We start from the raw sequence: 16,883 nt of genomic DNA, 5'->3' as shown, positions 1-16,883 counted from the left end.
GCCAGCGAGGTGGCTAACTCCTCTAATCCTAGCACTCTGGGAGGCCAAGGTGAGAGGATCACTTGAGCTAAGGAATTTGAGACCAGACTGAGCAAGAGCAAGACTCCATTCACTACCAAAAATAGAAAAAATTAGGCAGGCGTGGTGGCGAGAGGCTATGGTCCCAGCTACTTGGGAGGTTGAGGCAGGAGGATCACTTGAGCCCAGGTGTTGGAGGTTGCAGTGAGCTATAATGACGCCACTGCACTCTACCTGGGACAACAGAGTGAGACTCTGTCTCAAAAAATAAATAAAAATTAATAAATAAATTAGATAATTTGGGGTTTCTTAACTTTTAAAACAATAGCCAAAGGAAAACAACAAAACTGAATGTTTAAATTTCAAAGGAGTTCTTATAAGCAAACTAGAGGTCATACTACATTTAAACTCAGTCTCATAATTATTTATAATGATGAGTACCATTCACAATATAACTAAGGCACACTTTGTAGGGCTCCATACTAAAGAACAGGATATTTAAATGGTATGCTTTAGTGGAGACAAGCATGTCTTTAATACATAATATAAACTTAAACTAATTAAACAAGAATCTCAGAGTTTCTGTATCTTTTGACACAGATTAAGGAAATTGATGCTGTTTGTTTTTGTTTTTGTTTTTGCTTTCACAGGAAGCCATGAATCAACCAGGCCATCTTAAACTGTTTGTGACAAGAATCATGCAGGACTTTGAAAGCGACACATTTTTTCCAGAAATTGATTTGAAGAAATATAAACTTCTCTCAGAGTAAGTATAATGTTTTTAGTCTGAAGCTCTTTTGGATTTCCTGCTTACAAATTACAGAAAAGAACATGTCTTTTTAGATTGAATTCAGAGTAGCAGTATGTTTTATAGACAAATTCTATAGAAATTTTTGGAAATCTGCTTCAGTAGCCTTGGTAATGTTCATGCTTTAATGATTTTACTGAGATCTAGATTGAGTAGTCAATACTTCATTCTAGGAGAGTCAGGTGCAGTGCTAAGCACTGAGGAATCATATTTACCAGGCCAGCTGCTATTAGTACTCTCCAGAAGATTACATTGTCTAGTAGGGGGAAAGGTGGCAAATGACAGACATCAAAAGAGTGTGTGTGGTGAACTGAAATATCATGATGTGGTAGGTACTATGTAGTCTGAGAAGTCTTTTCTGAAGAGTGATGCTTTGGTACAATCTAAATAGCAAGAAGCCAGCCATGCAAAGAGCAGGAAGCTCATTCCAGGAATGGAAAATAGCTAGTAGTACAGAGGCCAGAGGTGGAACAGTCTCAGTCTGTTCCCTGAGCCTGATGGCCACTAGGGGCATTGTGAGCATGGGGGAGGCCAGAAGGGGTCAGACCAAGTGCAAGTTTATAGGGTTCTGAAAAGAGTGACATTGTTCTAGCTGCTTTCCGGAGAATGGACTGGATTGAGACAAGAGTGAACTAGGGATACCCATTAGCTGGAATAGTTCAGGTGAATGATGAAGGGACTTAGCTTAAAGTGGTAGCAGGTAGTGATGTAGAGAAGAGGTTACATTTGCTTTACCATGTAATTGTGACTTTAGCAAGAGGCTGCCTGATTTTGAAAACTCATGGCATTTCAGCTTAAAAGCACCTTTCGGCTGTTGGCTATAGAGAATAAAAGTGAAAGATTAATTATATCAATAATTTTAGACCAGCTTTTAGCACATTCTTGCAAATATTCTCAGTTTTATCTAATCATTATTCTTTGAGTGTGGGTTTTTGAAAGCCCCCCTAAAGGAACATTCAGAGCCAAGTCTGAATAAATGGATGGCCAAGTTTTAGAATAATAGTCTATTATTCTATAAAGCAATAGTCTTTCAAGTGGAATGACTGATTTTCTTAGACTCTTAACTCTAAAGAAAACTGAAAATTATCAGAACTATTAATATAAACAGTACAGACATTTACTTAGGCTCAAAAGGTAACTACTTAGAAAAATCACACTTAGTAATTTCATATATATTTATGTAAAAATAAGTTGTTTTACTTTGTCATACCTTATATATTTTCTCTTCTGCTTAGATGGCTGATTCTCATCTTATATGAATAGTGATCTCTGCTCTCCTTCATTTCTTATTTTTCTCTTCACTAATAACAAGTATAGATTACTGTGTGAATTAGCTTCATATTAAATACCTTTCCAAATCATATTGCTCTCAATCAGAACTCTTTGCAGAGTAACACAATCATATAATATGGTCTTTCTTGAAATTGGCTTCCTTCACTTAGCATAATGTTTACAAGGTTTATCCATCTCGTAATATCTATCAGTACTTAATTCCTTTCTATTACCAAAAAGTATTCCATTGTATGGATATACCACATTTTATTTATCCATTCATCAATTGGTGGACATTTGGTTTGTTCCTACTTTTTGGCTATTATGCTGCTGTGAACATTCATTCACGTACAAGTCTTTGTGTAGATGTATGTTTTCATTCCTCTTGGGTATAATTTAGAGGAACTGCTGTGTCATGTGCATTCTGTGTTCACATTTTGAAGAACTGCTAAACTGTTGTCCAACATGACTGTGCCTTTTTTGCATTCCTACCAGCAGTGAATGAAGGTTATAATTTCTGCACATCTTCAACGCTTATTATCTACCTTTTTGGTTATAGCTATCCTCGTGGGCGTGAAGTATAATAGTATCTCATGGTTTCAATTTGTGTTTCCCTAATGATTAATGATATATAGCATCTTTTCAGGTGTTTATTAACCATTTATATATCTTCTTTGGTGAAATATCTATTCAAATCCTTTGCCTATTTTTAAAATTTGGTTATTTCTTTTCCTATTATTGAGTTTTAAGAGTTCTCTGAATATTATGGATACAAGACTCTTCTCAGTTATATGATTTGCAAATATTTTCTCCCATTATCTGGACTGTGTTTTTCACTTTTTTAATGATACCATTACCTAATCCAAGCTCAAAAGGATTTACTCCTCTGTCTCCTTCCAAGAGTGTATACTTTTAACTCTTACATAGAAGTCTATGATCCAATTGAGTTGATTTATGTATGATGTAAGGAGGAGATCCACCTTTGTTCTTTTGTAGTTGTCCTAGCACTATTTGTTGAAAAGACTTTTTCTCCCATTTTATTGTTTTGGCACCCTTGTTGAAAATCAATTGACCATGAATGTGAGGGTTTATTTCTGGAGTCTCAGTTCTAGTCAATTGATCTATATGTACATTCCACACCATCTTGATTATTAACTTTTGAAATCAGGAAGTGCAAGTCTTCCAACTTCCTTCTTTTTCAAGATTTATTTTGGCTATTGTGGGTCTCTTGCATTTCCATGTGGACTTTATGATCAACTTGTCAATTTCTGCCAAAAAGCAGACAAGGATTGTATTATATCTGTAGATTACCCTAAAGAGTATTGCCATGTTAACAATATTAAGTCTTCCAAACCGTGAGCATGTGATGTCCTTCCATTTGAGTCCTCTTGAATTTCTTTCAGCAATGTTTTATAGCTTTCAGTGTATTATGTTTTATGCTTCTTTGTTAAATTTATTCTTAAATATTTTATTCCTTTTGATGCTATTGTAACTGGTATTGTTTTCTCAATTTTATCTTCAGACTGTTCATTGCTGGTATATAGAAATGCAAGCGATTTTTATTTGTTGATCTTTTATCCTGCAATCTTGCTGAGTTCATTTAGTAATTCTAATTATTAATAGGTTCCTTAGAATTCTCTATATACAGTATGTCATCTGCAAATAGAGATAATTTTACTTCTTCCTTTCTAATCTGGATTTTTTTTTCTTTGCCTAATTGCCTTGGCTAGATCTTCCAGCACAATGTTTACTAGTAAGTGGCAAGAGCAGACATATTTATCTTGTTCCTGATCTCACAGGGGAAACTTTCTGTCATCATTAAGGATAATGTTAGCTGCGGGTTTGTCATACACACCCTTTATCACATTGAGGAAGATCCCTTCTATTTCTAGTTTGTTGAGTATTTCTAACATTTTGTGACATGCTTTTTCTGAGTCTACTGAGATGATCATGTGGTTTTTGTCTGCCACACTAATTAACATTTAAATATACCATCATTCTGGTCTTTTACATTGATTGGTTTTCATGTTAAATCTTACATTTCTGGGATAAATTCCACTTTGGTAATGGTGTATAATCCTTCTCATATGTTGCCAGATTTAGTTTGCTAGTGTTTTGTTGAGGGCTTTTGCATTTATATTCAGAAGCTCTATTAGTCTGTAGTTTTGTTTTGGTTTTTTTGTTTGTTTGTTTGTTTTTAATGACTTCACCTGGCTTTGGAATCAGGCTAAACTGAACTCACAGAATGAATTAGGAAGTGCTTTCTTCTGTTTTTTGGAAGAGTTTGTGAAGGATTGATAGTACTACTTCTTTAAATGTCTTGGAAGATTTTAATGGCGAGTAGATTGAGAGAGGAACAAGGAAATTGCCCCAAAATGGACGTTCTAAACAAGGCTGTGGAAGAAAAAACAAAAACCTCTTTCCTCTGTTGCAGCGTGTGATCGTCTGGTGTTTAGGCGTGTACTAACATCATAACAGCCTCTTTAACATGGTGTGGAGAGATTCCCTGAGGGGAGACCTGGAGTAGGTCAGTCTTTCATTAAGTAGAGAAAAAGGAAACCTCTGACGACAAAGTAGATGTACTTTGTCGCTGAGGTTTGTGACATTGCTGAATTCTGGAGCTGCTTTCTCTCCAAATCTCTGTGCATTGGGGAACTTGGAGTTCTTCTCTACTGTCCAGAAATGAACTTTGGTCATTCTCTACTTCCCCTTTCTTTCCCCATAGCTATACACTTAGTTTAGGCCCCATTATCTCTGTTGGTAGTCGTCTTGTGCTTATATAGGTTTCAGTTCAAACACGGTGTCTTTTATTAACACCATACTTCCTGGTTAAAAAATAAAAAGTACTAGTATGATGAAATAAAGATGAAAGAAAGAACTACTGTGAGACAAAGGGAGAATAAAATTATAATGTAGATGAAGCCACAAGTGATGGAAGTCTAAGAGCAGAAGTTAATATTAACAAAGGAAGGTAGTAATACTTTGTGTCTGCCTTTTTCCCCTATAGGTCATTATTTGTCTGATTATTCTTTTGACAACATCGTGCCAGCCTGTCCTCTAAGGCTCTGCTGTCATTAATCTTGCCTGGAAGAAATGTATCTCAGACTTTTTACACTAGGCCCCACCCAAACCAGTGGCCCCAAATGTTTCATATCAGCCATTTGCTATGTAATAAGCCCCAAACAGGCTTTTACTTCTAGTTAACAACCTTGTGTGTGACCATGTAGTCAAAAAAGATAAAGACCAAAGAGGCCTTTGGAGGCAGTTATTTGACTCCAGAGCTGGGACAGATGCCCCTTATCAATGGACAATTTGAAGTAGGTTTTAGATGGGCTAGTGTTTCCTCTTCTGTCCAGGATGCTGGCATACTTCTCCATGTTATTTGTACATCCCTTTGCTCCTGAGCCTGTGCTTCCTCCTTAGAGTCTTGATTTTAATTGTGATTTGCTTATTATGGGTAACTATTTCAAGATTCTATTCACCGCTTTCTTAGACCTTCCATTAAATCATCTCTGGATAATTCTTGTATTTCTTTGTCAGTTCAGATTTTATGTTCATTCATATTCATTGGCTTCCTGAATTCCTGAAGATTCTAGAGGGGAATCTCTGGATGGTTCATAACATATAGGTGGTATTTCCAAATCCTGTTAGACTTGAGCTCAGAGTCCAAATATGGCTCGTAGGCAGAGTTTGCACTTTAGAAAAGTTTGGAGTCATGATTATGAGGTAATTATAATCATTATTAAAACAGACTGAATAAATGAATATTATGGAAAGAAAAACGAAATTTAAGCAGAATTAAATTTTAGTTTCACAGAGAAGATTAACATGAATACCATGGCTACATATCATATCCAGCCAATAGCATAGTGATTTTTAAGTTGTTATTCATGGTTTTAGAAATAATTTGATTCTTTGCTTTTGTCTTATTAGCTGACAATCTTGACACTCTTGAGAATTTTGCACAAAAGAAAATATGTAAATGTTATTTTTCATGACTCATTCCAAAGACTCTAAAATTATGGTTTAAAATTGGCCTAGTAAAATCATTTCTTTAAAAAAAAAAAAAAGCTATACTACTCCTAAAACAGTAGACTGGAAATAGCTTAGAAAATGGTTGGTAAATAGGAATATTGCTTCTTCCTCTGAAATATATTCTAGTGAAATCATCTTTTTCTTCTCCCTAAACATTATTATGTGTCTCTAATTATGTTTTTTATCAAAATGGCCTAATCTCTAATTAGTAAACAAAAGGTTAATGCCTGTTGTTACTCAGCAATATATTGGATATTGTGGATATTAAAAAGTTTTCCTGTATTATTGCTGCCTACACTGAGTTTAGAAAATAGTTAGGTGGACCAAACAAACCAATGTTAATGAGTAACATTTGTGGAGCACTTAAATTGCTAGGCACAATGCTGTTTATTTTACAAGTTTGAAGACTTTATTGACTGACAGGCTCAGAGACCTGTGACATAGCAGAACCAGTCTATTTAAAGGTCAAGCACAGTCTATTTAAAGGGGATGTTGCTAACCACCACCTGGAGCATACCAGGGTGCAGCCTGCACAATACTGAGGAGGTACACCAAGATTTGGGGCAACACAGCAATACTCAATGGAAGCTTGAGTGGTCAGAACAGTTCTCAGTGGAGAAAGCTGGGTTTTGAATGATAAGCTGAAGAAGAGAGAACACAGACGTAAGTGATAGGGAATAGGAAAGATCAGATAAACCGTGATCCTAAGTAAAGGAAGTGCAGTCTGCCACACATTAGGGAAATAGAGCAGTGTAGTGTCCATTGATTAAACAGAAATAGAGAATCTGTCACTGTGCAGGGCACATAGTAATAATTTCAGTTATGCTCTAAACAGCTAAAGATTATATTTTTCTTTGCTTCCACAAGAAATGTGATACAAGTAAAAGACTTACAAAAAGTTGTTAAGAAATTTTGGCTGGGCACAGTGGCTCATGCCTATAATGTCAGTACTTTGGGAGGCCGAGATGGGAGTATTGCCTAAGGCCAGGAGTTCAATTCAAGACCAGCCTGGGCAACATAGTGAGACCCTGTCTCTACAAAAAAAATAAAAAGAAATTTCTTATTAGCTGAGTGATGGAGTAGAAAGATACAACAGAAGCTAACAGTGGTTAGCAGAGAGAATTAGGAATCAGAAGGAAGAGATTATACTTTTCATTTTCTATCTTTCTATGTAGTTTGTAATTTTTTTTCTTACCATTTGCATAATAATCACCCAACTTAACAAAAGTGGCTTACCATTGTAAAGAAAAAAGGAAGGAAAAATTTATTTACTTTATGCACTATTGATGCCTTTTGGTTGAGAATCAGGGAAGCTATGTTTTTAATGGATACATAATTACACATATTTTTCTTTTATAGATACCCAGGTGTTCTTTCTGATGTCCAGGAAGAGAAAGGCATTAAGTACAAATTTGAAGTATATGAAAAGAATGATTAATATCTTCAGTGTTTTCTGATTTATTTCAAGTTGTTCCCCCTCCTTCTAAAAAAATTATACATTTTTACATTAGAAGAAAAGACTTACTGACTTTAGACCTAGGGATAATTATTTCTAAGCATGTTTTTATTCCCCATTAGTCTTAATTACACTATATCAAATACCATTTGTGAAACATTTCTCACTATAACTACTTCAGTGCCTCTCCCCTGCAGCCAGGACTGAGTCCCCACCACCTGCTACACTGAGGTGCCATTCCACACCCATCACATGTGGCATTCTTGCCAGTCCTTGCCATTGTCAGACTTGTAAAATATTAGCAGTATTAATTAAAGATGAAGATGCACTAACCTTCGATTCAGCAATTCCTCTATTGGCTAAATACTGAGAGAAAACCTCCTACATGTATATCTAGAAGTTTGTAGACAAATGTTACAGCCTTGTTTGTAATACTGAAAAACTGAGAACAGCCTGGAAGTCCAGTGACAGGAAAATGAATATATTACTGTCTTAGATTGGGTATCCCCCAAAGCAGATCCCAAAACTGAAATTTCAGTGAAACCAGTTTATCTGGTCGGTCATACCAGAAACCACCAATTGGGGTGTGGAAAAATGAGATGGGAAGGTAAGAAAGCCAGTTCAAGATCAGTGAGCAGGTTCTTACTGGGTAATAAGCTCAGTACTGCTGAGATACCTGGGAAATGGAGGGAAGAAAGCTGGAGTATTAGTACACCACTCATTGGTTGGGGGCTTATCCAGGGTTAACTCCCTGCCCTGTGTGTGGGCTGAGTACACGTCACCTGCTAGAGAGTCTCAGGTGTTTGCAGTAAGCAGCTGCTGGTGTACAAAGCACCAGTGAATGCTAAACACTTCAAGTAATTCCGTATGTTTGTGTGTGTAAGAGCTTCATACTTTTTATGCAGTAAAAAGTATAAAGCCACACGTGGTTTATTTGAAATATTTTCTAATTTAAAAAATACAGAAACAGGATGACCAATTAAAAGTTCAGGTGCAGAATGATGGTAGTTTGGACCAGAGAATTGGGCATAGTGAGAAATCCTGATTTAGGATATATTTTAACGTTGCAGATAGCGAGATTTTCTGATGGAGTTTGATTTTGGTTTTAGGCCTACTGAGTTTGAGATGCCTTTAAGAAAGTAGAGGAAGAATAAAAGAAAAAGAAACTGAAAACTGTTGAACCATGATTTAAGATTCTAAGAAAAAATCTATTTTCAACTGATAAATCTATATTCAGCCAAATAATCAAGGATAGAGATAAAATAAAGAAATTTTTAGACAAGCAAAGACTCAGGGGTTACCTTTTTGAAAAGCTACTGGAAGAAATTCTCCAGCAAAATGAAAGGAGTACACAAACCAAAAAAGAGGATGACATGGGATCCAGGAAATAGGATCCAACATAGGCAATATTCCAGCTATATAACTGGCTTATAAAACAAACTATATAAATATTAATAGGTTAGATGGGCATGGTGGCATATGCCTGTAGTCCCAGCTACTCAGGGGGATTACTTGAGCACAGGATTCCAGGCCAGCCTGGGCACCATACTGAGGCCCCATTAGCTTAAAAAAAATAATAATAATCATAGGTTATTGCTGCTTAACCCCTAAATCTGATAACTATTTTGGGACAATATGGAGGGAAAGTGAAGGTAGTGGTAGTGTAAAGCACTTGCCTCTGCAAAGAAATCGACAGGGGACTGTTGTTTTCATTTTAAGACTTTTGGAAACTATTTGGTTTTATTTAACCATTTTCATGTATTTCTTTAATAAAAACAATACCATCTTAATAAAAAGTTATACTAATTCTTAAGTACTGGCCTCCTGTTATTCTTTGTGCACTCAAGATTTAAAAGAAACTCTTTGATGGCAGTGTATCTCCATAGTCAGCTTAAAATTATAAAAAGGAAAACAGAATTAGCCAAGGGTCACACAAAGGCAGAAAGACCATTTGTTAGGAAACTGTCAGGCTTTCTTTCCTGGTGCCTGACTTGGTCATCATTCATGTGGCGTCAAGTCTCACTTTTTCCAGATTGATTTATGGAATAACACTATAAGGTGGATTTATGGAATAACACTATGAGGTGATAATTTAAGCAAAAATGTAAATAATAAAGCATGTTCTAAATATTCGGGTTAGCACATTTTGTTTCTGTGAGATTAAAATTATGTAACATACCTACTTCCTTACAGGCAGTGTTTCTCAAAATGTCCCCACTACACCTGTACGAGAGAGTGCTCCCAGAATCTGCCTTTTAAACAAGTATCCCAAATGATTCTGAAGCCTACTCAAGTTTGTAAGGCACTGGTGCTTTCACTCTAAGGAAAAAAATTGTACTTCCTATCTCTATAACATGTAAGTGAAACAAAACAGAAAACCAAGCAAGTTATAAGTCATGTTTGAGATGGTAAAATTGTAAAGAGTGATGCGTTACTGATTTAAGAACTAAAGACTTTCCATTTCTTAGATATGTAATACAAATATGTATTCAAGTATGAAATATCAATAACTCAAAGAGAATAAGCAAACTCAATAATAGGTGTCCCATAACAGATGCTTTTTTTTTTCTAACACTGTTCTTGCAAGGGTGCTTTTTTAAGCTGCTTCCTCATAGTTTGCTTTTCAATCATAAGTTTCTGTTTTGAAGTACCATAAAGTTAATGCAAACCAAATGATAGTTATCCAGCCTCCTCCCTAACAAGATGCTTTTTTTTTTTTAAAAAACAGGCTTCGCTCTGTCAACCAAGCTGGAGTGCAGTGGCCTCCTGTTATATTTTTGTGCACTCTTTAAAATTTTAAGGAAACTTTGGTGGCAGTGTATTCCCATAATCAGCTTAACAATATAGACAGGAAAACAGAATTAGCCAGTGGTCACAAGAAAGCAGAAAGACCATTTGTTAGGAAACTGTCAGGCTTTCTTTCATGATGCCTGACTCACTGCTCCCTGCAACCTTGAACTGGGCTCAAGGGGTCCTCCTGCCTCAGCCTCCCAGGTAGCTGGGACTGCAGGCATGCACCACCATGCCCAGCTATTTTTTTGTAGAGACATGGTGTTGCACAGGCTGGTCTCAACCTGGCTTCAAGTGATCCTCCCACCTCAGCCTCCCAAAGTGCTGGGATTACAGTCATGAGCCACTGCACCTGGCCCAAGATGCTTTTCTTATACAGGTAGTTAATAAACTAAAAATTATAAAGCAAATGACCTAATTAACCAGCATGACAGCCTGCTGCTAAAAAGATCCAGAAAAATAATTATCTTTGAAAGATTGAACCTTGTGATTAAGGATGTTCCAGCTGGGGGAAAAAGAGAAATACATAATTAAATGAGTACCAGGAATAGAATTAGAGACGCTATAATGAAAAGATAATATTACGAAGGGGATGGAGGCTCTGGCCAAACAGGAGGGAAGGCCTACAAACTACATGAAATTGTGCTGTTCGAAGGGGAAATTACATTAGTAACCATTTCTAATAATCTGCTCCTGCCCTTTCTGTTTCCCGGGAGACCTCATGTATACCAGGAAGTTTCTCTGTCAATACATTGACACTTCTGTTAAACTTCTTTCTTGGAACAAAAAAGAATAAAACACATTGGTGTGTGGTATTTCAAATAACCTGTAGTCAGTAATCAAATGTGAAATTTAATTATTGGAAAACAAATCTTAGATGGTCTCTACTTCTTTTGCCTGGAGCCATCGTACATACAAAAGACAAACCCTAAAGGAACAGAACTTAATCTACAAGGAGAAGACTTGATGATGCTGGAAGTTAGCAAAAACTGGGGAAGAGATTTTCTACAGCACTTACCAGCCAAAATCATTTGGGAAAGAGATCCTGAACTAGATTGCCCCTCTTTCAACCCCTGGTCATGGTCCCCTTCAAAGGGCCAAAAACAAGGATGTAGGTGGGTTCCAGTTGTCTCGCATTGCCAGCAGTTTGGTTTCTCAGTGCCAGTCCTCTTTGCTCTTGACAGGTGAATTAGCAAAACCTAAACTAGGGATTTTCCCCCAGCATTTTGTTTATAAATATGTCAAACACACAGAAAATTTGAAATAATTGTATGGTAAGCACCCATGTACCCATCACCTAGATTCTATTATTAACACTTTGCCATCTCTGCTTTATTACTTATTTAGCCATCCATCTATCCATCTTATTTTTGATGCATTTCAGAGTAAGTTATAGGTATCAGTATGCCTCATGGTTTTTTATGGTAAAAGTCACATAATGAAATGCAGATCTTAGCTTTCTACAGGTTTTGGCAAAATCATACACCTCTGTGTAACCCAAACCTCTATCACCCCAGAAAACTGCCTCATACTCCTTCCCAGTCAGTTCCCACTCCCATCCCCCAGAGGCAACCCCTATTCTGTTTTTCTTTTTTGTTTTTCTCATTATAGTTTAATTTTGCCTGTTCCTAAACTTCATATGAATAGCACTACCCCTTGTAGTAGCAAAAAAGCAAGCCCAGGAGTTTGACACTGCAGTGAGCTGTGGTGACGCCACTGCACTCTACTTGGGGCGACAGAGCAAGACTCTGTCTCAAAATTAAAAAAAAAAAAAAAAAAAAGAATGTTGTCAATTTGTTGAATACAAACTCACAGAAGGGCTGAAATCAGGCTCATTCAGATTGAACATTTCTGAATCTCCAGCTTAAAAACTTTAGCTATTACTCTTGTATATGAATGTAATGATACTGGTCAGAGTTTTCCATAGAAGCAGAACCAATAGGAGATATATATATTTTAATATATATTAAAACCTATAAATAGGATATATGTTTTTTAAAAGATTTATTTTAAAGAATTGGCTCATGCAATTGTGAGGGCTGGTGCGTCTGAAATCTGTAGGACAGGCCAGCAGGCTGGATATTCAGCCAGGAGTTGAGTCAGAATTTCTTCTCCAGAAAACCTCAGTTTTTGCTCTTAAATCCTTCAACTGATTTGATTAGGCCCACCCACATTGTCAGGGGTCCTTTACTTAAGGTCAACTGATTGTAGGTGTTGGTGCTCAGAAAACGACACCTCAAAGTGAAGGCCTCTGAAACAGCCTCAGAAGCAAAGTTTCTCTCTGGCCTTCTCCTGCCCTTCTGTCTCTGGACACCCATTCTCCCCCAGATGAGCCACAGAGACTAGAATCCCCTTCCCCACAGTGGGTCATAGAAACCAGAACCTCTTTTCCCTAAAGCCAGCCGTAAAACCTGAAAATATTAGTGAACTCCCTTTCTGTGTAAAAACGGGCCATAAAGAAGTTCTCTCACCTACCTTGTTTGCTAATAAGACCTCCATTCCAGAAAGGGTCCTGCCCCATCCCCAGAAGGAAGGCATGCTACACAGAGGCCAAGAAGAGTCTGAACAGGCCCTGCTCACTTTACCCCTCATCTATCCCCATTAGATTATACCCTTTTTGTCTCTTCACGTTTCTACACAACTGTCCATTCTTCATCAAGTCTAAGCATAAAAGTAGACAGTTTTCCCAGGGTCTTTGAGTCTTCATTCTGAAGACTCCTGTGTCAAGGGGAATTAGGATTAAATACATTTGTTATGCTTTTCTCTTGTTAACTTGTCTTTTGTTATAGAAGTGTCGGCCATGACCCTTATAATGGGTGAGGAAAGGTATCGCCCCTTTCCACCCCTACACAGGTGTTAACCATATCTACAAAATAGCAACATTTGTGTTTGATTAAGTCACTGAATACTATAGCCTGGCCAAATTAACAGAAAAAACTAACCGTCACAGTAGTCAAAGTAACTGAAAACGTGATTATGCTATATGCCTCCTTGGAGTTATTCTGTTTTTACATCAAGAAGCTTCTTGGAAAAAAAGGCAACACTCCCTTAAACACTGAAGTCACCTTTGTTCGCCTATCAGGATGGTTTTTCAAAAGAGTTTGTGGTTCAGTCTAAGCAAAATGACAGCCATGTCTTGGAAGTTTGTGATTTATGGTTGGGTCTTAATTGTCACCTCCTCCATAGTTCAGTGATTTTTCAAGCTTAGATTAAAAATGAAAAGTGAAATTTTAAGATTGTGGCCCCGACGCCCCTGAAATTCCTGCTCAAATAGGACATCTCTTGCTTTTTATCAGTGCTTTCAGGTATTTGCAGCTTTAAAAAGCATTCCTCTGGAAAATCAAATCTGAAAATACTGAAACAGCTGGCCTTCAGCTCTGCACTTTGAACAATAATGTCCATTGAATGCAGTTTGTCAAAATCTGTTTCTTTTCATAGCCTGTGGCTTGTGAGTGGTTTCTGGGAAATGCTGATTATAAGATAAGCTCTTTTCAATCGGTTTCAAAAGGTGACCCCCTGGTGGGTAACCGTCAAGTAGAAGTACCTTTTCAGAGAAGCGAGGGGGTGAGCAAACTCCTCTGGTCGGCCATTGTCGCAGCCGGGCCTCAGGAAACCGCCCATTCAGCCTGCAGCCCCCTGAAGGCGGCGCCAGCAGCGTTGGAGTCTGCTGCCCCCGCAGGCAGGGGCGTGGGGTGGGACAGGGGACTGCGGCTTCTGTAGTTTAACTTTTCTACACAAGGCTAAACCCGGGGAGAGGGCAGGAAAACAGCCAGCTTCAACATGAGCCAGCTCTCAGATCCGCCTTTGAGTCACTCTGTGAAGTGGAACCGAGTAATTGTCTCGTAGGAGACCTCCAGAAACAGCTCATGGGAAAGAACGATTTGTACCTGGAATATATTCATTAGCTTGTGTGTGGAAGGGCCACACGTGGATAGGAACCATTATCTTGGCGTGCTTTGCGCTCGGCAGCCTTGGGGCTGGAGGTGCAGAAGCCCACGTGCCGTGGCCTTGCCCGCGGGGCAGGTGGGGCGGGGGCGGGGGCCACTCCCGCGGATGTGGGTCCAGGGAGACCAGAGAAGGCAGACGCCTTGCACCAACACAGCAAGCACTGTTAAGGGCCTGTTTTCGGTTTCTTGAGACCCTCCTACTGTTCACGCTTAAATTGAGAGGGGATTTGGTTTGCCTCACTGGCTGTTTCCTCCCACTCATATTCACAATTACAGGTTTTTCATTGTCATTAAAATACATTTAATATGCACCTTTTTTTCTTTTTTATGGACCTCCGCTAAAAGCAGCACAAAGACAAAGTCCCTTGCCCTGAAATGGCGGAAAGAGCACTGGACTCAGAGAAGGCATGGGTTTCAATCCTGAGTCCACCCTGGAATGCTCTTTAAAATCTTTAGTTGCAAGGAACAAACACTAGACTCACCTCGTGAGTGATGGGGCAGGACAGGATGTTAACTGTACAGATACACACACGAATTGAAACCTGCATGTGAAGTCCTTTGGGAACCAGGGGCTCTGCTGGGAGTCAGTGGGGGGGGGGGTCTTTCACTATTTTGCCTGCATGCCACATTGTAACTGCAGCCTACCCTCCACCAAAGGCTTTTGTTTGGGAATTCCACTAATAACTCCTCATTTTCTGTTTCTTAACTCACATCCTCAAGTGATAATATGACTGTCTCAGCTCATCTTTTTAAGTCAAGCCCTAAATATAGTCCCATAAGGATTGATTGCTTGTGGGATAAGGGCCCTTCCAGAGTAGCCTGAGCAGCCTGCTTGTCTGGCTGAATGAGATGTGACCAAGCAGGCATTCTGAGGCTTGGCTTGTCCAAAACACCTGAGCAAGTTGCTTAACCCTTCCCAGAACCCATTTCCTCAAACTGGAATATGATGGTGACACCTGCCCAAGCCCACAGAATGACCACTCATGCACTCAGAAATCATTGTTATGGGCAATGTTTGTGTCCTCCAAAAATTCATATATTGAAGCCCTACTCCCCAATGTTTTGGTATGTGGAGGTGAGGCCTAGGGAAGTAATTCGGTTTACGTGAAGTCATGAAGGTGGAGCCCCCATGATGAGATTAGTGTCCTTATAAGAAGAAGAGATTGGCTAGGTGCAGTGGCTCACACCTGTAATTCTAGCACTCTGGGAGGCCGAGGCAGGAGGATTGCTTGATGCCAGCTCAGGACCAGCCTGAGCAATAGCAAGACGCCGTCTCTACAATAAATAGAAAGATTACCTGGGTGTGGTGGTGTGTGCCTGTAGTCCCAGCTACTCAGGAGGCTGAGGCAGGAGGATTGCTTGAGCCCAGGAGTTGGAGGCTGCAGTGAGCTATGATGACACCACTGTACTCTGGCCAAGGTGACAGAGTGAGATTTTGTATAAAAAAAAAAAGTGGCCAGAGCTTGCACTCTTTCCACCTTATGAAAACACAACAAGAAGGCTATTGGCCAGCTTCAAGCCAGGAAGAGCGTGCTCCGGACAGGGAAAGAATAAATCATTATTCCCTGACAAAGATTAGCGGTGTTTGCCTTAACTAAGAATTCAATCTGGCCCAGGTTAGTAATAAGCTGTAGTTTCAAAGTTTCAGGGATATGTGTGTGGCCTTAGGGGTAGATGTTCTTTGAAAGGCTCAGTGACAGACTTTCTCATGCTCCATGAAGCTGGCCCAGTCCAGAACTCCCGCTGCCCTGCCTCGTAATATGCTTGGGTAGCTGCATTGTGGACACAAGAAACTACATGGGAAACATTTGTTCTAGAGTGATTTAAGATAGGGAAACATGTACTTACAAGTTAGCTGAAAGGAAAGCAGCAGAGATTAAAGAGACACAGAGGAGAGAGAGGTAGGAGTGGAGTGAATGATGCCCCAAGAGCTCCAGAGTCCAGGTGGAGGGGCTGGCCGTGGAGAGGAGGAGGCAGCAAGGAAACGGTCAGGAGGGTGGCCCAGTTGACCAGGCAGGTGAAGGGGGAGAAAGTCATGTGTGTAAGGGGAGGTGGTTCATATATGGAGCTTAAATCTCTGTTGCTATGGTTTAGAATATTTGTCCCCTCTAAAACTCATGTTGAGATTTCATCCCCAGTGTGGCAGTATTGAGATGTGGGGCCTTTAAGAGGTGACTGCGTCATGAGGGCTCTGCCTTCATGAATGGATTAATTCACTAATGAGTTGATGTGTTAATAGCTTAATGGGTTAATGGAGTATGGGTTGTCATGGGAATGGGCTTGATGGCTTTATAAGCAGAGGAGGAGAGACATGAGCTAGCACGCTCAGCCCCTTGCTACACAGCCCGCTGCACCACCTCAGAGCTCTGCAGAGTCCCACCAGCAAGAAGGCTGTCACCAACGTGGCACCTCCACCTTGGACTTCCCAGGCTCCAGAGCTGGGAGAAATAATTTCCTTTTCTTTTAAACTACCCAGTTTCAGGTATTCTGTTCCAAGGACAGGAAATGGACTAAGATATACATAAATGTGGAGAAATGGAGCAAGGCTCTGAGGAGG

At 39.2% G+C, this 16,883-nt stretch overlaps 1 protein-coding gene across 6 annotated transcripts in view; it reads left to right on the top strand.

The window, feature by feature from the left end:
• Positions 1–16,883, top strand: part of DHFR (dihydrofolate reductase) — a 49,162-nt gene that overhangs the window by 16,632 nt on the left and 15,647 nt on the right. For 3 of the 6 annotated variants that reach the window (XM_045566474.1, XM_045566473.1, XM_045566475.1), the window contains exon 5: positions 669–784. In XM_045566474.1, coding sequence (XP_045422430.1) covers positions 669–784 — 116 coding nt within the window. Of the gene's footprint in view, positions 1–668; positions 785–5,105; positions 5,609–7,492; positions 7,922–16,802; position 16,883 lie in introns of those variants that run through there. The other 3 variants (XM_045566472.1, XM_045566471.1, XM_045566476.1) reach the window with 3 other exon arrangements.

Source organism: Lemur catta, chromosome 12 (genome assembly GCF_020740605.2).
Source record: "Lemur catta isolate mLemCat1 chromosome 12, mLemCat1.pri, whole genome shotgun sequence".
NCBI classification, from domain to species: Eukaryota; Metazoa; Chordata; class Mammalia; order Primates; family Lemuridae; genus Lemur; species Lemur catta.
This window is presented reverse-complemented; position numbering and strand designations above follow the sequence as displayed.